This window comes from Phoxinus phoxinus, assembly GCF_949152265.1.
Source record: "Phoxinus phoxinus genome assembly, chromosome: 18".
Taxonomy (NCBI): Eukaryota; Metazoa; Chordata; class Actinopteri; order Cypriniformes; family Leuciscidae; genus Phoxinus; species Phoxinus phoxinus.
Window position 1 is genome coordinate 19,293,283 of NC_136893.1, and position 22,671 is coordinate 19,315,953.

At 40.2% G+C, this 22,671-nt stretch overlaps 1 protein-coding gene across 1 annotated transcript in view; it reads left to right on the plus strand.

Moving 5' to 3' along the window:
- Positions 1 to 19,478, plus strand: part of xkr7b (XK, Kell blood group complex subunit-related family, member 7b) — a 57,229-nt gene extending 37,751 nt beyond the window's left edge. Inside the window, exons 2-3 of the mRNA XM_079589004.1 lie at positions 10,464 to 10,657; positions 17,689 to 19,478. Coding sequence (XP_079445130.1) covers positions 10,464 to 10,657; positions 17,689 to 18,665 — 1,171 coding nt within the window. The 3' untranslated portion in view covers positions 18,666 to 19,478. The remainder of the gene's footprint in view (positions 1 to 10,463; positions 10,658 to 17,688) is intronic.
- The last annotated feature ends 3,193 nt before the right edge of the window (positions 19,479 to 22,671 follow it).

Genomic DNA, 22,671 nt, shown 5'->3' on the forward strand with positions numbered 1-22,671 from the left:
ATTACCCTAATTTAGTTAAACCACATGCAGCAGTTTAGTTTTCTAACTGCTCGTTTTCTTTCTTTCTTCCTCGCTCTGAGGACTTTATGTCTTCCAATAAAAGTTATTGCAGCTGTATAATGCATCCTGACAGAACTTTCCACTTCAAATTACGAAAGAGTACAAACAGGCCAAAACACACAAGAGAGTCCCAACATATTGCTTATCAGTGAACCTCACAAAGACATCTGGGTCATGTGTCAGTACAGTATTGAGAATCACGGGCATATGGATACAATTTTTTTTTTTTTATCTGCATAAATTAAAAGTAATATTTCAAATATGATGATGTATAAATTCTACAATTTAAAAAGTATAGTTGCATTATATTAATGAGAACTGAAGGGAATGTGACTACAAAAATCACAACAGTGTTGTAAGAATATATTTGTAATTTTCATTTCAATATTTTTGGGGGGGCATAAAGATATTCGTAAAATTTACACGTGAACGATCTGAAGAGAAAACGCAAAAGTGGCGTTGTGTTATCACTTTTTATTCTGCGTTTAGATGAGCGTTATGGGGGGGGAATCTGCGTGCATATGGTGATTCAAAAGTGTGTGAAATTCTATGTAGTATGCACTCCAGGCGGCTAGGTGGCAATTTGAAGCATGTTTAATATGGTAAAGCTTTAACCCTCGGTGCTCTTCGCATGTCGCTCAAAAATGACAGATTTGTTATTTAAATTTTTTGTCAATGAAATGAATACTTTATTTTAGTTTGATAATGTTTTGTTATTTTCCTGTACTGGCACATGCCTGAGACGTAAACTCGTACGCAACGAGAGCAGATCGGTGCTGTCTAGCAGACTTTTGCATTTTTATCCTTTAGATGGGAACGCGACAGTGGAGAGTTTTTAAGATTTCCACTCTGGAGGGTGGTTTCACTTTTAAGCCCCAAAATCGCCATCGCCGTCTAAACGAAAGGCACATCTGATAAAATATTTTTACGTTTTCACCCGTTTTCAAGTTCCAAGGAAATTATGTTATTGCTCTTTACTTGATGGTTACGCCACATGACATTTTTAGATTTAAACTTTTTTCTTTTAAATGGCATAACATTTTTCAAAACCTTCCTTTCCCAAGAACATAGCTAGAACTTTCCAAGAATTTGTCATCGACCCATAAAATTGGTTTAATTTTTTAAATTTTTATTCTTTTTATAATTTTGAGTTTTAAAACTCATAAAATCATCAAAAGAAATTAGACAAATTATGGTGACAGTGAAAAGAATTGTCTCGATGTAATGACAGAAGAGTTCACTTGAACAGAATTGTGTGTGTGTGTGTGTGCTCTTGTGTGTGTGCTCTTGTGTGTGTGCAGACGAGTATGAAGCTCAGGTGCGTTTAAAGAGGGCTTCATTTCTGTGTGAGGAGGAGGATTATATTTGCTTCTTGCTATATGGATAAACATGTTGAGTAAAATATTTTCCTATTCAAACCAAGACAGATTTCTTTTATTGAAGTTCAATGTGACGTTTGAGGTAGAATTGGCTGATTTCTTATTCAAAGCATCCATAATATCATTGAATATCTTGTCAAGGCCTTTCAGTCAGGCTTTAATGTGGCGGCAGCTGTTTTATGTATGTGCGGATGTGTGAATGTGAATATATGAGAGAGAGAGAGAGAGAGAGAGAGAGAGAGAGAGAGAGAGAGAGGAGAGAGAGAGAGAGGCTCTTCACCTAGAACCCTGCGCGCCAGCTGCATCTTCCCTGCTTCCGTATTGTGTGGGCTCTAAGCCTCGTTTAGTGTAATTAACTGTATTTGGCTGAGTTAATGAGTTCCCTCTCCATTCTGGATCCTTGTTTTTAGAGGAACTCTGTCAGTCAGAAAAAGACTCTACCTGGGTATGGCAGACTCCATTTGGGTATTGGCGTGTGTGCGTGTGTGCGTGTGTGTGTGTGTGTGTGTGTGTGTTCTGGCTATAAAAACCTCCCAGGCCTCATTCACACTCAATATGAGCATTAATCACGCTAATTACAGCAGCTCTACCCTAGGGGTTGCTGGGATGGTGGAGGACTAAGGTGGGGACAGGCTGATAGACAGGAGATGTTAGTCACTCTGCTCGTTGCTTTGCAATGCTAATGGAGTCGCGGGGAACTTGCCATCCTGTCTTTGAAGCAGCATGTGGCTCATATTGAGTAAAAGTAGAATAGCATTAGATTTTTCCATCCTTGACTCACTCTAAATTGAATCATTTATTTGCGCAGATCATGATGTTAAAGTAAGCCACAGTATGTGCAGAACCATCTTAGACCAGCCATGATAAAAATAGAATTCCCCCTCGGGTCAGTCCATAATGTAGCCTGGTCCTACCAGACTCTCATACATTTAACTTGTACAGAGAGTCTGGCCACTCTAATTTGATAAGCGTTAACTTCCTTGAAGGCGGGAACTCTGTTGAAGTTTAAAACTATTGGATCTGCCCAGAGCCACTCTGGATCTGCCATAACCAATCGCTAACGTTTGGTAGTGACGAAACTTCAACTCAAACTAGAGCCCGACCTCAACGTCATCATTATCAGCCACTCCCTCTGTTCGCTGATTGGACCGGTAAAAAATTTACCGGAGAAAACCCACAAATATACCGCAAACCCAGACGACGTTCTAAAGGAAAATGAAAATTGAGCGGAAGTACGTAGGAGGAGGAAGCCAGGCTAGTCCATATGTGTATCTCCACAGGTTTTCGCCCTACAGGTAGGATGTGGCCTCCGTAGCGTCCCTTTCCATTAGATTAGGGATGCTTCCGCAGTGTTAACAACACTGGTCATGGCTAAAAAGAAAAGTGAAAAATGGGAAGCCGAAGCACTCTTCCCATGAAGTAGTCTCAGCCTCAAACGCCACGACCCACGGACCTTTGGCTGAATGTCTGATGCATATGGAACACTTTTCTGGAAACACTTCAGGAGTTTCAAAGTCATCATCTGATTTAATTCTGGTTGAATTCTACAGGATATCTGGGAGATTTGCGTGTCGCGTCCTTTATCGTTCCGCCTGGAAACAAATGCCGTGACGCCAAAACCCCTCGTGGAAGAAGAAAGCAGTCGTGTTTTCAACTGTGACAATGTTGCATTAAACTTGCACAGCGTTTTTGGATTAATTATTTATTGTTGAACGCTGGTCTGTTATTGTAGGGACATTGACATTATACTTTCACACCCCTAAACATGAAGCAGAACAAAAATGTCAGTCAAACGTCCTCTTGGGCGGTCCTTGGCCAAGAAAAGCTGCGATAGTGTCCAGACCTTCTGCCGCCAGTCTAAAGGTCTGGCTATGTGAGACTACCCATGAAGTAACATATCTAAGGAACAGAAGCTATGATCATCTCCATGGAAAGCCCTGTCCCTTCCACCCCGTTGGTTGGAAAACTATCATTGTGGGCTTATGCAAGTCACTTGAGAGAGCAGTTGCCAAAAACTGCCAGTTGTTCAACTTGCCAGTATCTGCGTCTCCAACACTCATAGCACAGTTCAGTAGACGTGGAGCTTTCCATGGGACCCCATTTGTCAGTCATCGACATAACGTTGAACATGACTGGCAGATAGGGAACATCTTGGTTATTGTTGTAACTCTTGTTCCCTGATGGAGGGTCCTGGAGATGTTATTTCCCTCCTGCCACAACCCTGAATCATTCAATGGCGGGGACCATGTCTCAGCTCTTTAGCAAAATCCTAACTGAGCGGATGCGAGCCACATGTATATACATCTTATATACCCGTATGTACGGGGGAATAGCTTGGCATGCAAATTCCACTCACCAATTCCATTGGCCTCGAGGTAATTGGGGCTCCCAATTGACTCTTCATTCATCATCCATCGACATAACATCTCTGTTCCCTCCATCGGGGAATGAGGGTTACGACAGTAACAAGACGTTTTTTCAACTAATTTTGCACATATGCACACATATTTTAGAGCATGCACTTTGGAATCCCTGTGTATCTGAGAGGCGATTGATGTGCTTGTGTTTTTTGATTCCACATGAACACAGTTTGGCACAAGTGTTTACCTCCTTGCCACCCAAACACCCACACCAGCTCTCGTTCCAAATGGAAAAAACAGGTCATACCATCTTAAGCAAGGATGGATTATGGACCGAGCCAATGGGGCCAGTGCCCGGGGGTCTCTGACTGCAAGGGGCCTCCAGACTGCTGGAAACAAGCCACTGCAGATGTAATATTGATATAGATAGATGAAGAGCACTTGATCGTGTGCCAGTGAGTATCGCCACAGTGTGAAATAAGGAGAAAAAAAAAATGTTGTCTATTCTAAAGCAGTACTTTTGCAGCTTTGGTGTTGTATAGCAGTTTTTTTTTTACAAACGCTAGGACACATTTCTCAACACTTAGGTCACTTTTTCAAAACTCTTCACACAGTTCTCCAACTAGGCACACCAGTTAATTTCACATTCAAAATGCACTAAAACTACCAAAAACAATCTCTTTTGCAATGTATTGCACATAAAACAGTTTTGTATGTGCAATTATAGGAAAAACAACTCTGACTTTATTTTTCACATTTGTTTTGCAATTTTGATATTGTTACAGTATGTCAAAATTATCTCATAATTGTGACAAAAAGGGACCTCCACAGAGTCTAGTGTCCCAGGGCCACACACATAGTACCATAATTCATCCTTGAGACTCAAGGTGTTTTCATAAGTTAAATCAGCTCAACCAGTTTAGACAAGGTGGGCTCCTCTAGAATAGTCTACCAGCTTGACTGGCTCCTGCTTTGACTGGCCAGTGATCAGCCTTGACCAGCTAGAAACCATGTAAAAATGTACCACATTTGCTGTATACACCCGTCTGAAAGTACCTTTGAGATGATATGAGATCTTGAGTAGAAATGGGATTGAAAGTCCATTGTCTCTCTAGTCTTGAGTCTAGGTAAATTGGTTTGTTATATAGGCTAGTTTGATTTGAAGACTTCTCAATGAAATCTCTTTGAAATCTACAGTAGCTCTCACCTTTGAGGATTTAAAGTTTTCTTTTTTATTATTTTAATTTGAACACTCGTCAGCGTGGCTGTCCATTGTTGTTGCATCTCCAGTATAATTTGTTGTTGTTGTTCATTTCCTAGCATACGAGGAAAAACCATGCAAAGAAGACTTTGTGCTTAAGGTGAAATGGAGGTCTGGGGGTTGTACACTTTAATGAGGCTGACTGAAACAGCAGGTCAGCTGTTTCAGCACATTGTCAGTTCATTCCCTGACATTGCCGTGTGTGTGTGTGTGTGTGTGTGTGTGTGTGTGTGTGTGTGTGTGTGTGTGTGTGTGTGTGTGTGTGTGTGTGTGTGTGTGTGTGTGTGTGTGTGTGTGTGTGTGTGTGTGTGTGTGTGTGTGTGTGTGTGTGTGTGTGTGTGTGTGTGTGTGTGTGTGTGTGTGTGTGTGTGTGTACATAAGTGGTATAGAAAGGAATTGAATTTAAGGTGCAGGTATCCTTCACATTTGTAGCACCTTTTATTTTCAGGTGTGTGTGTGTGTGTGTGCGTGCGTGCGTGCGTGCGCAATAGAAGCAGTTAAACTAACAGTTGGACAACAAAATGCAAGTGCTCTGACCCTTCTCAGTTTAATCTTACGCAGTGCACGTAATAAAAAAGAAAAAATAGAATAGAAGAGAAAGTGTTAGTATTACTGGATCAAGTGCTGCCAAAAAAGATGCGTCTTCAGCCGTTTCTTGAAAATGGCTGCGGCAGATCATTCCACCAGCAGGGAACAGTTGAGGTAAAGGTCTTAGAAAGAGATTTTGTGCCTCTTTGAGATGGCACCACAAGACGACGTTCTGGATGGCACATAAGTCTGAAGTAATGAGTTTAGGTAAAAGGGAGCAGAGCCAGTGGTTGTTCTGTAGGCAAACGTCAGTGACTTGAATTTGATGCGAGCGGCAACTGGCAACCAGTCCAATTTTGTGAGGAGAGGAGTGACGTGTGCTCTCTTCGGCTCGTTGAAGACCACTCTGCAGCATTCTGGATCAGTTGCAGAGGTTTGACCGAGGAAGCTGGAAGACCAGCCAGGAGAGCAGTACAATAGTCCAGTCTGGATAGAACAAGTGCTTGGACAAGGAGTTGTGTAGCATTCTCTGATAGGAAGGGCCTGATCCTCCTAATGTTGTACAAGGCAAATCTGCATGACCGGGCAAATTCAAGCATTGTGGTCTGTGAAGTAATTAAAGGTTAAAAATGCAGAAAGTTTTGTGTGATTGGTAGGTTTAGTTGTTGGGTTATAGTTAGTGTAAGGGAAGAGAATATTTATTGTATAGTCCATTTAGATTGTGTGTGTGTGTGTGTGTGTGTGTGTGTGTGTGTGTGTGTGTGTGTGTGTGTGTGTGTGTGTGTGTGTGTGTGTGTGTGTGTGTGTGTGTGTGTGTGTGTGTGTGTGTGTGTGTGTGTGTGTGTGTATTGCCATCACATTTAAAACTGGACAATAAATGTAATAGTCATTCGAAAGTCAAATCTGATCAAAACATTGGGTTATGTAGACGTAGTTTCAGCACATTTTCAGTGTAGAAGTTTGACTTGTGGGTCTGTAGTAGAATATTGATGCTGTGGTTCCAGACAGGACCAGTGGCTAACTATGAGAGCAAAAGGGACAACATGGCACAGACACATTGCCTTTAGTGCTGCCTCTGAGCACTCCACATAGACCTGGAGTGGGAAAACTGGAAGATGAAAGGAAAATTATGGATAAAGAAGGGATTAGGAGGGAAGGAGAGCAGCATTCGGTTCCTAGAGCTTCCTGTTACTTCGGTTTTAACGCAACTTTAAAAGGTGCAGTGTCGCTCGCAATCACATAAATGCCACAATCACAAAAAATATGTTATGTCTGATAAGTGAAAGACATAATCCAGAGTGCAGGAGCTGGACCTGGCTGAACCAGTGAATTTTAGAATTATTTATTCTTTAATGGAATCAACTGAATTAGAGATCTTCTGTTGATTTCGGTTTTGAGAAATTCAGATTCAATTGAATTTGGAAGTTTTTCACGCATTCCTTCATTGCTATACACAGCAGATGGCACATCTGCTAATAGACGCCCGATAATAATGCTGTTTACTGCTGAAATTCGGACGGCGTTAAACAGTGTTGACTGTAAGCGTGTTAGACAAGAATGCTTTTCGGCAGTCTCAACAGGGACAGGGGTGCTAATTACTGCAGAGGATAAATTAACCACACGCATACATGCTCAGTTTCCTCTTCCCCTCTCTCTCTCTCTCTCTCTCTCGCTCCCTTTCTGTCTCTCTGTATAGTTCCTTAGATGGAACTCTCTTCTCTCCTTCAGGTCCTGTATATAAAGTAATCAGGGTTCATTATGCCAGAATCAATGCGCAATGCAATTGAAGTCCTTCATACTGTAAAGCTTGGCTGCTTTAGTCTCTTCTCTCTTGTTCTCAGGTTCATCTGCAATGTGTTTCACTGCTACCTGTCCTCACGATTCTTCATCAGCCTCAAAAAGGCATATCTCTGAGATTTATTTGATGAAAAACTAGATTCTTGCTGCATCTGAGGTGGTTCTCTGATTTTGCTCAGGCTTCATCACTCCAAACCACTCCAGAGCCCTGGAGACCTCAAGATGAATTCATCCTTTTGATAATGGATGTGCTGGAGCGCACATGCTGGCTAAATGTCTGTCTGAGACACCACACACACAGACAGCACAAATTGTAGCATAATGTTTCTGATTTTGTTTTTTGTTTTGCATGTCTTTGCTTTCGGTTCTGTCTTTCTCTTTTTTCTCTCTCTCTCGCTGATACAAGTTTTTTTTAACATTCAATTCACATGGAGCACTTGGCAATGGATCATCTCAAAATCTCCCATAGTGCTACGCAGGCTCAGTTCCCTTAAAACCTTTAGCCTATCAGAAAGGAGCATGAAATACAATCTTTGGCCCGTACCGCCTATCAGAGTTAAGCATGAAAAAATCCCTCCCGTTGCAGGCTGAAAGTGTAGAGCTCGGGATAAAGTATTCTTCTGCAGCCTTTAGATAATGCAGCTGGCCTGAAGCTGGTTAGAGCCGAGATAAGAGAGAGGTAGAAAGAAAAAGAGGACCATTTTTGACTGTCCAAAATAATTTTTTAGGCCGCTTCAAAGGGCTCCACATGACCCCGTGCAATGAATAAGGGTTTTCTCTAGCGATTTCTCTGAAAAATGTATACTTTTTAACAACAAATGTTCGCCTTGGTCCAGCTCTGTGATGCGCGTCCACCAAACAGTTTAGTTCACGACCTCTCGGGTGACGTATGCGCGTTTGGAAGGTCACACTTCAAGTTGGCAGCAAAACTTGCCCCCAATTGATGATTATTTATGTGACAAGCAGGGCAAAAGCTAAGCGAGGCTGTTCAAGTGGTGAGTATGCACCACACCGGTCTTGAGTCCCACAGAGGAGCTCCGGAAGGATAAAAGGAGGAGTGACGAAAGTGAAGGATGAGAGAGGACTAGACCTGGACTTTATGTTGTCGTTTTGTTTTAGTTTATGCGGCAGTTGTCCATGAGGGGCTACCGCATTTTGTTGTTTGTTTAATTGGTGATTAAAAATACGTTGAACGGTCGTCGGTTGCCGTCTTCTTCTTCCCTGAGCCTTTAACATCACTCCAGTTCAGTTGAACTGATTGAGAATTGAGAATCTAATTGATTATTGAAGTAAATAAATCAATTTGACAGTGAAAAGGAGAAAGAGATTGAACAGGATTTGAGAAATTAATCTGAAAATTGTCTGAAAGAGAAATAATCAGTCATTCAGTTATCTTTGTCCATGGAAGCATTCAGTGAATCCTTTCTGAAAAAAAAAACGATGGCTCGAGCTTGTGCTTACCGCATTGACCGCGTGTGTGTATGGTATCGGGTTGTGTCTTTTTCTTCTCCTGCCAAAAGCTGCTGACAGGTGAAAAGCGCTCAGTGCCACTCTCAGGTGTCATGTTGTGATGGGCACTTTGACAGTCAGTTCGCTCAGCTCAGCCAAAGCTTGTTTTCAGATAGTTTAGGTACTAGACCCTTCTCGCCTACTTGCCATTCAACCAGGTTTCCATCAGAATTTCCCTGCACAGTAGTTTGCTATTTTTGTCATTGTACAGGCTTTTTTATAGATTGGCCAAAGAGAGAGAAAACACTCCTTTCAAAAAATCTACAACTCAAATGTAACAACATTAATGCCTACCTCATTAAATATTAAATATTCATGCACTTTGCTCAAGTCACAGAAACTGTCACACTCGCTCAGACACTGTGATTAGTTTCAGTGTCTGAGGGGACAAAGTAAAAAATGTCAAAAACAGTGATGGCAAACACATTAACTGAACTGATAGAGAGGCAGTATTGTTTTCATGGTATATTTCAAGAGATATAAGACAAATAGCTGAACTATGTAGTAATGTTTCGCATATGCAAATATTCAAACAGGTTGCATCATGTTCATGTCCAATCAATGTTATTAACTCCGTGAATATGCAAATACGAACGTTAACTACATTTAAATAAAACCAATATAATTTTCTAGCAGCAGTGTCAGAAGTTGTTCTCCTCAACTGGAATTTGTTTTCACCTTAAGGCATGTTTTTGGAACCATATAAGGCCCAGCAAATATTTAATTTGAATGAATTAATTGGAATTCTAAAAAAATAAGTGCTCTGCTAGAGTGGACTTTAAAATCAGTAGGCTACAACACTCTGTTATTACACAGTAGAAAGCTGTATAAAATAACAAACAGACAGCAATGAAAAACAGTGCTGAATTGCAGAGAAAGGCGGATGAGAAAGGCTGAGCATTCAATCAAACACTCTAAAAAATGCTGGGTTGTTTTAACCCAAACCTGGGTCAAATATGGACGAACCCAACCGTTGGGTTAACATTTTTAATTAAAAAATGTAACCCAACGGCTGGGTTTGTCCATATTTGACCCAAATTCACTGATTCATTTACCATAGAGTGAACTCTATGGTAAATGAATCAGTCACTTGGTACTGTCATTCACTAATACAAATATATTTGGAGAAAATTGTTTTTTTTATGTGTTTGGCTGGTAAATCAAACTTGTTGTTTATGCATTTTCAAAATTGTTAATTTTTCATGTCATAAGTATGCATATTGCTGAGCTTATGCAGTTCTTGGTAATATCAAGACATTTTGTTTGTACAGTAAACCATTTTGGTGCATTGGTGGGATTCCACCACAGCAGAACAAAACACTGTACTTTAAATGCTTCACTAAATAAGCCTGAATGTTTGAATAATTATTTAATACATTCAATTATTGAATAATTGGCATTTTGAAACCCTGCTTAATTCCTGGCCCTCACCAGTAGTCCAACTGTTAATGTATATTCACACACCTTTTTAAGAGTGGCTACAGAGAGCAAGATACAAATGGAACGTCATTTGACCTTTAATTACTGAACCTAAATAACAACTTGACATTTCCCCTCTTGTGTTTCTAGGTACGTCCACACCTTGTACCTGGGAGTGCAAAACCGTTGGCATAGCGACCCGGGTCATTTCTACTGGCGTCTGATGTTCGAGAGCGCTGACATCAACATGCTTCGGCTGCTGGAGGCTTTCCTGAAGAGCGCACCTCAGCTCGTGCTACAGCTCAGCATCATGATCAACAGCAACCACATAATGCCCCTACAGGGTGAGAGAACACACACACACACTCACACGAGGTTTCCCATGAGATGCTTTTAGTTGTGCATATATAATGGGAAGGTGTTGAGAAAGAAAGAGAGAGAGAGGACAGAACACTTGTGCGATTGTGCTTTGATCGTCATGACTTATTCATCTGGCCACTCCTGAGAAGAGTTTTGCTTGTGATGAATAAAACAAAACATTTAACATGCTCCACTCTGTGCGATGGCATATGAAAAGACTCTGGCACCTCAGATACGAGCATTGGGGAGGGGGAAGACAGCAATAGGTATAATATGAAAAGATACATAATCAACAGTTTAATAATAAAAATGATTAATATTAATAATAAAAGCACACTACCATTCAAAAGCAATGATGCTTTACACTGAAAAAAAGTGACAGTAAAGATATTTGTTTGAAAAAATATATATTTTAAATAAATGATTTACTTTCTATTTATCAAAGTTTCCTGAAAAAAAGTATGTTTCCACAAAAATATGAAGCAGCACAACTGTTTTCACAGGAATAAACTACATTTTAAAATATTTAAAAAAAAATTAAAAAAAAAATCTCAATTTTACTGTTTTTATTATATTTTGATGAAATAAATACAGTCTTGCTGAGCATAAGAGATCAATTCAAATTCCATATATTTTTTTAATATATATTTTATACTCTCGTTGTATATAAAAATTAGATTTAATGAGGCATCATTAAAGTAAAGTGAAAAATTTACAAAAAACAACACAGAGGACTTTTTTGCTTCTTCAGAAGTCCACCACACACCACTAGGAGAGAGAGAACAGCACTCAGGAGACAAAAGATGAGAGGAAAATGATAGTCAGCAGAAAAGGACGAGAAGATAGAGTGAAAGAAAGAAAGAGAGAGAGGACAAGGTGTAGCAGCCGGACGGAGAGCTCAGAGGGACACGCTGTAGGACTGAACAGACTCAGAGATGTTCTGATTAATTCTGGGTCATGGGTTTGGTTTCCAACTACCAAACAGAAAGGCTTTTCCTTGTTCTTCTTATCTTCTTTCACTGGCTTTCCCTTTGTTTTTTCATCTGATCTCATGGCCCTGCCTGTCAGTCTGACTCAGACCTTTGACCTTTACATTGTGTCAGCGAATTCCATTTGAAAGTGAGCATCTGTATGCCGCACTCACTGCGGAGAGCTGAGCACTTGAAGTGAGCGCTCTGAAGGGTGCAGTCTCCTATACTATGGCAATGTGGTTTTATTGAATGATTCTGATGGGATGATTATTGTTTTTCTATAACTGCACTACTATGAAGTACAATAGCGTCTAGTTTGTTGAGCACATTACAGTTTCACTTAACTATGTCCCTTTTAAACAACTAAGCTTCAAATGAATGTCTACAAAGAGTATTAAAGGCACAATATGTAAGATTTTTGAAAAAAATCGACAAAAATCACTAGAACAATGTTATATATATTTGTTGACTTGCGTACTTACATGATCCCAAACGTTTCCAACAATGTTTAAATCCAGAGAAATCAGCAATATTAAACAGGACACGGATTGTGTCATTGCGTCGCCTGTCAATGACTTCATATCCGCATTTCCCTCAATTTCCAGTTTTTCACGAGTTTGTTTGCCCATATAATCTTTAAGCTAATAAGGTTTAGTGTATTTGGCTTGCTGTCCGCAGTGGAGGGGCTCGAGGAAGCAACGTCAACTGGAGCTTAGATATACCCCCCAGTGACTACTAATGCTTGGATAATGAGTATGGTAACTAGATGCCTAATTATGTTTGTGGAGTTGGGGAGGTGGAGGGATGCCAAAACAGCTGATAGCTTTCCATCGGCTGTGGAGGTGAAGGCGACAACTCCCATGGATCCATACGCTCATTCACGGCATCATCAAGCTACGCCTTTGTTTTGAGTAAGCGAGCTCTAGCGGCAAAATTTACATTTTGTGCCTTTAACAATATATTCGCAATTTATTTTCCTGGCTATATACAATTCTAAACATTGTGAGCTTCGGAGGAAACTTTATATATATATATATATATATATATATATATATATATATATATATATATATATATATATATATACACGTTTCCTAAAGTGCATACGACTAGTTTCACATTCCCTTGTCTTGTCTCATGACTTTTTCAATAATTTTTTTGGTATACTGCAGCCCTGTTACAAAAGCAAAAGACAAAAGAAAAAAGAAAAAATCCCAGCTAAAAATACTGTAATAATGTGAACAAATCTTTTAATGGTTGACAGCCAGAGCAGCCACAGGTAATCGTGAACACTCTTCTCTCTCATGCAAACCCACACACACACAGAAATGTGTTTCTCTAATGCTTAAAACAAAACCAAGTTGTTACTTGTTCAAACGCATTACTTTCAACACATAGGTGATGCTTTTAAACTAGTAATGGCGGCTTGGGCTGTTTTTAAGCAAGATGCTTATTCACTAGAATGAGAAAGTAGTTCACAGAAGAGCATTTTAGAAAATGAAACAACACAGACATGGCATGCAAATGAACAGCACTATCAGCCAGCACAATTCATTCTTTGTGAGTTCCCCATTGTGTGTTTTAAGGTCTTTGAGGTCTTGGAGAGTATTTGTTCTTTGAGGACTTAACTGTAACTGCCATGTAGTCGTTTAATTCAATCTAAAGCACAATACTGTTATTAAAACGCATTATCCAAACATCTCCTGCACTTTCTTCCACCACATCATGTTAAATGCAGTCGCAGTGGCAACTTAAACTTCCCTCTTTCTCTCTCTCTCTCTCTCAGCACTGGCAGTGTTGGGCTTTAACTTGTCTTATCCCTTTCTCTTTAAACTGCATTCTAATCTGAGACAGTCTTTGTGGCAGTGGGCTTGCGGTGCGTCTGATGTTTGATTTAATTAAGATTGCCAGCGCATTGCTCCATGAGAGCTTCTGAAAAAGTGGCCGGGAGAGAATGTGGAGAGCATGCGGGCAAGCTGGAAGCAGAGCGGGAAAACGCAGACTAATGCTTTCAGATCTGTGCTAATTAAGACCTCACTTAATCTGGATCTGCACCAAATGAGTTGCTCAGAACGAGGGCTGAGAGAGAGAGAGAAAAAGTGAGTGAGATAGAGAGGAAATGAAAGGCTTGTGCAAAAAGAAATATGATTTATACTAGTGATTGACAATATATAATTATCGCCATCAGCTGGCCCACATATCGCATAGAATGACGCGATATAGAGTATGGCTGGCAATTGCATATATATCTGGGCCAACTGTGGCAAAGGTCACATGGTCCACCGTCCATCTCTGGGCCACACACAGCAAGCCACAACTCACACTAAAACCGGCTTGATGTGTGTGGGCCAGAACTTAGCCATATGTGCCATAGTTGGCCCAGATACATGCTATCTGGGTAGGATTTCAGCATTAGCCATTAAAAAATCCATATTACTCGATTACTAATTTGAACCAGGAACGACAATCAAAATTCATAACTGGAGCAAGTGCGTTTCAAGGTTTAATCTGTATATTTCATTCTCACCTGCTCCAAAAAATTAACCACTGTCCATACGCACATATTTCACCATGTCTTCTTCTAATAAAATATATGTGCAAAAAGGACACTGATACAGCAGTACCTCTGATCATGAGCGCAATGACAAGATGGATTATTCTGATACACCGAAGACAATGACGTAGACCGAAAATTCAAGGAAGAATGGACAAAAAAGTAACTATGCTTTTATTCTCACTGTGTTAAACTGATGTGTCATATATTCATAGGCTGTAGTGCTCTCAAAGTAATACAAATATTATTAGACATTTTAAATGTTCTTGCACGTTTTGCATATAGACCAATGGCCCTGCAAAGTTAAAATGCTGCATTTGTGGATATTTTTAAGAATAATTCAACAAAACGCATTTGATTTGTTCGTGATAGTTGTTAGTAGTCTCTAATGACACGATTTTTGTGGGCTTGTTGTCATACAGGGTTATATTTTTTTAAATACATCAAGGTGCCTCCAAATCTGTTGTTTGCTTGTTTTTCTTCGCTCATATTTACATATTCATTTGTCTGTATAATGAGTGTGTTGCAGGTCTGCGTTTTATTGGTTGTTGCCTTCCTTCTTCCCTCCCACTTTTCCACAGCTTTACACGGCCATTTTTTAGGCTTTTTCAAATCAGAGGTGTGAACAAGCAGTGCTAAAACAGGGGGGTTCATGACACTTTAAATGGGGTGAAGTTACAAGGTTCCCTGTGTGTGTGTGTAGAGGAATCAAGCACCAGAACAAAGCCAATCTGCCACGACCCACCAGATACACAAACATGTAGTGAGTTGTATTTAAGAGCTGATCCCCATGATAACATCAGCTCAGTGTGGAAGCCTCCTGAGATTGCTGCACATCTCTCAATCACACACACTCACACACCTCCTCTTCACCTTTTCACTCTACCTTGCGCTTTAGGGTACTACTCGCAAACACAATATAAAGCGCCTGCCTGTCTCCCTGTCAGCAAGTTAAACACACACACTCACACTCAGTCTCTCTAGAGAGACATCCTCTCAGGCAGTTGGGGAACAAGCCCTGCGATTTGTTGTCTCAGCAGGTGTTGTAGCTTCTATGAAATATTATTTGAAATCTAAAACAAGAGCAACAAACGTTACAAAACTTTGAACCGTTTCTTTTTTCCTGCAGTCACCCTTGAAAGAGCAGCTCTCGCATCTCTGCCAGCTCCCGTCAGTTTGTGTTTCATAAGAGCCGCCGTGATGTCTGGAATTAAAATCGCTTTGGCTTCTTTGCCTCGTAAGAATATATTCTCTCAAAATGTATCCGTCATGATGCAAGGTATATTCGCACATTCATATATTATGAGTCCAGAGAGGCAAGCGACATCAATTAGGGCCTCAATTATTCATGTTTTGAAAGTTAATTATTCAATCGCATGTTCATTTAGCAATGAATCACATCAGATCTAATTAAATATTGAAGGCAGTAGTCTGAGAATGTGGAAATGTAGTGATTTTTAATGATTTTGATTAGGTTTTATATTTAGTACTTGCTTTTTCCAGGGCATTTAATTGGCTACTGCTATAGAGGAGCTTCATGCAATACCTAGGTTGCTGCCTGTTGTAACATAAGAAGACAAAAAAAAGTGTATTGTGACTGTCAAAACATTTGGTAACTAAACAGAATTTCATCAAGTTTAGTGGCAACATGTTACAAAGCATACATGGTACAATAACCAGTAGCCTATTCTGTTTTTATTAGTGCTGGACAAATTTCACAATTTCAATTCAAAAGCTTGTGATACGATTCCGATCTTGATTCATTATTAATTCATTTGTCTAAATATCAGGTACAGTAGTTACATGTCTCACGGAAGAAGAAGAAATATCTCAACTAATGCAGTAAATGTAAGCCCTGTCCGCTGGTATTATTATTAAAGGTTCAAATTAACAACTCAAATGAATAATAGTTATCTAAGATGTATGCACAAATACTAAATGCACAGGTTGGGGTCAGCAAACACAGTAACCTTTGCATAGTGTGGGGAAATTGTGATTGGTACAGACAATCAAGAGGTTTAATTAAAACCCATACCTTGTCAATACGTGTGTTCGGCCAAGATCCGGCCTACATCTGGTACGTGTGGACTCCATGTGTACCAGATGAGGGCCGGATCTGGGACAACACTGTTGCTGTCTGGGTTTACTTGGGCAGCGTGAGAGCATGAGACCTGAAAGCATGTATCTCGCGGCAAATGCGTGAGAGTTGGCACCCCTGAGGTTGTCTCATTTGCATCTAAATAGATATCAACACTAAAATCTATAAACTTCTAAAAAAGATTTTAGACAGAATTAAAATGTATTTTCATAAGATTTTATAAAATCCATTTACATTTTGTGTATCATTTCTTTAATTTGTGGCGTTCAAATGACTGTTCTTTCAAATGACCAGTTGCAGTATTTTTCACACTCTGACCTGAAATCTGCTGTATGCATGTGTGTGAATGAAAACGCTTCTGGCTATGTAGGGTTGATTTCATGCATCGTTGCCTTTCAAAATGTGTCCGAACGTAATTCTTAACGCAATGCACTGCATTCTCCGCTACAAGGCATTTCCTGCTGAAAACAGAGCTGGTCACCAGCATGTGTTGAGTTTGGGTTGCTGGACACCAGCATGGGATCCTGTTGTACTGCTGTTCCAGTTAAGCTTCTTGACTAGTCTAACCAGGAAAAATCGTCATTTCTCAACCAGCATCACCAGAAAAAAAACAAGCCGTTTTGCTTGCAGGGTTCTTATATTTTTCGCATTTTTTTTATTTCTGTTTTATTTTCAATTGAATTTAGTTTTCCAGAATTTCCATAGTTTCAGTCTGTTTTGTTTTTATTTCAGTATTTAGGGCTGCCAAAGTTAATGCATTTATTGGTGTGGTTTAAAAATGTTTTACAGCAGTCTTGTTAATTCAGCGCTATCAAGAGGCATTTTAATTTTCAATACAGATGTGTTGTAAAGATTTTCAAGTTTAAATATGCCATGTATCAAAAAGTATTTTAAAAAGTATATTTTTTTTTAAATGTTATTTTAGAACTGAACATTATTTGTTTAGTTTCAATAGCAATCTACCAGCTAGACTAGCACCACACTAGCATAAACCAGTTTGGACCAGCATGGAACTTCATGGCACTGGTCCAATCTGTTCTTTTAAGCAGCTGTGATTTAGCATCATCTAAAAACATGGCTAGTTTACTGTCATGGTAGCAGCAGTTTGAAAAGAATCTTGCGGGGCAAGTTAGTTATGAATTAGTTAAATGGTTGACATGTATACTGCTACATACTGTAAACAATAGCAAATCCTATACAATAGCACAGCCATTTAAAGGTAACTCCATTGACTTGACCCTTGAGAACTAAGGTTGGTTACCAGCACTGTACTGCAAAAAACATCTCCTAATGTAGAAAATCGCTAGCAGTGCATACATTTGTAAAGTTATTTCTGGTTTTATGCTTCATTACTTAAACTGTCTCTCTGTTCTTCTTCCTCTATCTCTGTAGGTCTCTCTGCATCTGCCTCATTGGTTTCACTCGCCTGGATGATCGCTTCCTACCAGAAGGTTCTGCGCGACTCTCGTGACGATAAACTCCCCATGTCCTACAAGGCTGTGATTGTTCAGATGCTGTGGCATCTCTTCACCATCGGTGCTCGAACCATCGCCTTCGCCCTCTTCGCGTCAGTCTTCCAGCTTTACTTCGGGATCTTCATCGTGGCCCACTGGTGCGCCATGACCTTCTGGATCATCCAGGGCGAGACCGACTTCTGCATGTCCAAGTGGGAGGAGATCATCTACAACATGGTGGTGGGCATCATCTACATCTTTTGCTGGTTCAATGTGAAGGAAGGCCGTGCCCGCTTTCGGCTGGGTGTGTATTGCTGCGTGACCTTGGTTGAGAATGTCGCACTCACCACCGCTTGGTATATTCACAGGGGATCTCACACTTTGGACTTCTACGCCCTGATAGTCGTATGCGTGGTTGTGTGTAGCTACGCTTTGGGAACGTTCTTTATGTTCGTCTATTATTGCCTGCTCCACCCGGACGGACCCATCCTGGGCGCTCAGTGGAGCTGTGTGGAGGAGGGAATGGAGGTAATAGGCCTGGGAGGCGTTGGGGATTTGGGGACACCCTTGCCCCAACCGGACGTGGTTACTAGCCCTCCCAGAACACTCCAGAGGACTAATGGTGGCGATCGGGAGATTGGGGCCGGGGATAGAGATAGTTGCCTGCCTGTGTTTCAGGTAAGGCCTCCTAGTGTTCCCCCAGCTTCTTCCCCACGTTCATCAAGAACTGAAGGTCCCGTTATCCGCATCGACCTGCCAAGAAAAAGGTACCCGGCCTGGGACGCTCACTTTATCGACCGTAGGCTGAGGAAGACCATCCTGGTGCTAGAGAATACGTCTCCTGTGACGCCCCGAATCCAGTACCAGAGCTTCAGCAACCCCAAAGAAGTGACGGAGTATGAGACTACGGTATAGTGTTGTTTATACCTCCACCTTCCATATGGCATTTCTATGCAGAGGTGGGACTCAGGAGGCAGATACCACCATGAGGTTACGGTCCGATCCTTGATGGTCGGCATGGTGCTACACGGTGGGACCTCAGCATGTTTGGCATTCGGATGCCTGGGAACGCTTGACTGGTCCGAGAGTGCACATCAGGCTGGATGGGAATAACGTAGTGTTTACATGACCTGCATGGGAAGTGAATCTAGGAAAGGGACTTAACTTTCTGCCTATGCACTGAACATTAGAAAAGAGTTTAACTGACAGTGATGAGAAGTGGACATTTGTAAAATATAGATAAACTGACCAATCAGTATTTCTCAGGTCCAGCCTGAGTGACTGTTTTGGTCTAAGTTTAATGTTTCAGTGACCTGAAAACAGTACAAATTGTGTATTATTGCTTATGTGAATGGTGAGGTTAGCGAGTTCAATCAATCATTCATTTCCTCAAGAGTTCTTCTGTAATTATTGACTTATTTATTTATTAGATTTATTTTTAATGACTCTGTGGCCATGTCTTTGATATAATTCTTCTAATTGAATATTCATAAATATATATTATCTTTTGTTATATGTATACAATAGAATGGTGCCAGTGTGTTGGTATGAATGTTTATTTTTTTTGAGGGGGGGGGGGGGTGGTCTGTATGTTTGACTGGTCATGCTGCCTTGTTTATCTGTAAAGATGAAGAAAATATGTCATATAGTAAGACAAAAAGTTGTGATCAAATTGTAGTTGGATAAAAATAATGCTGTAAAAAAAAAAAATTCAGATGACAGCCTCGGAAAAAAGTAAAACATAATAATAATAATATGCGTGTTTGAGTGTTTCATGAAAATGGTTTTGGGACATCTGGAACCATCAAACTTGCAAACGTCTGAGTGTTTGTGTTGCATTTCACACAGAGAGAACACAAATGATTGACAGTGAATTCTAATGCTGTGTGCGAGCTCTCTTTACAGTAACTAAAGCAGCGACCAGCGAGTATTGGTTTGCTCCGTCCGCAAGCCTCAAAACCCTTTTACATCTGTATGTGTTCCTTTCACTCATTATTTTGTTATTTGGAAGGGGCGGCCATTGCTGTGGTTATGATGATTTTAGATTCTGAATTGATGGGGGTTTTGTGGTCTGGCAATTGTGATTGCTCTTCTTGGCCATGAAAAGCTGCACTTAATGACGACTATTGGGGACAAAAATATGTGTGTGAATGCTTGTTTGAGAGAAAGAAAGACTTTTTTGTCACCTCATAAAATGTTAAGATCTCTTTTTAGTTTAACAGCTTATCCTACTCAGCTCTGTTCCAGGGCTTTTTTGAGTAACGACAATTGTAAAGAAATCACCCCAATTACAAGACCAGCAAAAGACATCAGCTGAAGTTTTTTTTCTCTCTTTCTCTCTTCATCTGTGAGGTCTTTCAAGGTCTTTCTTGCTGCTTTTAAATTCCATCGCCTGGTTAAAAACCAGGCAGAAAAACCCAGAGTCATGGTGGGTAATTGCCAAAGACAAGAATCCTGCTGTCCAGTCTGAAGACGCTGATGGAGAGCAAATGATGCTTGGGGCTGTAATCACGCTGCCTCATAGTGGGATGTTCACACTTACAGTGATTTTATTGCAGGAGGTTGTGTAGTAACTGTGTTGTTGTTTGCAAAGGCCGTTCCTTCTGCGAGATGCTTTAACCTCATTGGTAGTCTGCACACCTCGCTCAAATCTGATCACAATACTGGTAAAATAAGATGATTCTAAATTCACACGAACAGCAGGAATCCATTAAAAATTCACAAAACAGCTGAAGACCTCTTCCAGAAGCACTTAACTAACTAGCCTTTAAAGAAGTCAGCCCTTCTGCACTTTAGGATTTAACAACTCTGATACTTTGGAAAGTTGATATAGTGGCACTACTTGTGCAGAGTTTGCCTTTCGATTAATTCCTTCTGCTTGAATTATTCTCACTCGGGGTAAAAGTGTCTGATTTAGGAATAAATTTAAATGTAAATGTAATTTGACAAGGCAAAAAACCCCAGCTAAAATTAATGAAAGAAATTGTCACAGTCATCATACAGTGTCACGAACAGGATGAACAATAAGCAATGCATAAATTGAAATGCTAACAACTTTTGACATGAATTTCCATGAATCGTTGTTTAATTATAGCCATACATGGGCATAAACAATATAGATCAGCAAAAAGCACCTAACAATAATAACTAAGTTTTACAGTATCACTGTAAACTACAAAATGTCACGTGATGGATCACATCCCATTTCTTGGATCTCTGAGAGTCACTGCTCATTTGCATAATCACGCCCATATCACAACACCAACAGTAACTATCATTTGCTTTATTATTTTACTTAAATTTGAAATACTTCATCTACACATTCTGAGGATCATGTTATGTTTGAACCAGACAAGACCAATTCAGATTGAGTTAACTACTCTCTCCGACCGGATCATTGAATCAGTGCTTCAAAGGTGCGGTAAATTATTTCTGATAAACATTGTTGATATTTGAAATTCAACCCAAACAAAGACATGCCTCCCTTCATTGCTCCGACCCCAAAATGCATGAACAAGCAACTCAGACATAGTGTCGGCCCAGATGTAGGCCGACATTATGTTGCTGTCTGGGAATGCATGAGTGGATGTCTCTTTATCAGTGAAACTGAAGCAAAATAATGCTTCATGGAAAATAAAGTGAAGCCGAAGAACGAACGACAAGGAAGAACAAAAAATGAACATGCAGTACAAGAGTATATTCAAGCAAAATTTTGTTGTTAGTCGCCAGCTGCACACCAGCTCCAAACAAACAATGACACTCAAAACTGTCCTGTTACAGCTAACATTACAACTTGGTTCTGTGAAACATAGCAAAAACTCTCAATTACATACAGATCCTGAGGGCCAGATTTACTAAACAAGGCAAATTAGTGTGAAAGCGCAATTCCAAAACAGCGCTGATGGGAGTGGAAAGTTCTGCGCGTGATCTACTGACGACACACAAATCAAAGAACAATGACGCAGCCGGATCATTTCCATAATGACCAACAGAATCTACAGAGAGCAGCGCAAATTAGCGTCTGGTTTAAAGGACAATTCCAGTGAAAAATTTACCTAGGGGTAATTAACCCATGGTTACCGAGTCGATCGTTCCCTGGGATAAGCTTTCATGATAATCGAATGTTGAATCGAATTTTATCTCTAAAAACTGATCAGCTTATAACGCTAATGGGGCATATAATAGGTAAAAGTAAATTGTTAGTTAATACCACTAACAAGGCTCACACTAACACAGTAGCATAATGAGGGTCCCTACATGCAAACCGAAGCATTGAGAACTTTGTAAGCGTACAGACAGTTTAATAAGAAGATACTTTATACAGACAGTACATTACGCGTATACAGGCAGGAGCCATCTTGGAAAGCAGTCTCGACTAGTCGAGCCACGAACGCCGTGCTACGTTAGATTTCACAAACGTAATTCCTATCGACCAGCTGACTTAGCACGTCGTTGGTGGTTCAATTAGTCGAGACTATTTTCCAAGATGGCTCCTGCCTGTATACGCGACATGTACTGTCTGTACAAAGTATCTTCTTATTAAACTGTCTGTACACTTACAAAGTTCTCAATGCTTCGGTTTGCATGTAGGGACCCTCATTATGCTACCGTGTTAGTGTGAGGCTATTTTGAGCCTTGTTAGTGGTATTAACTAGCGATTTACTTTTACCTATTATATGCCCCATATACTAGCGTTATATGCTAATCGGTTTTTAGAGATAAAACTCTTTACTTTCGATTATCATGAAAACGTATCCCAGAGAACGATCGACTTGGTAACCATGTGTTAATTACCCCTAGGTTAATTTTTCACCGGAATTGTCCTTTAAGACGTGCTTTTTGGGGGGTTAAATAATGGAGCAAACCAGTAAGTTGACTAGCGCTGAGTAAATCTTAGTAAATCACCTTGCATGATTCATTG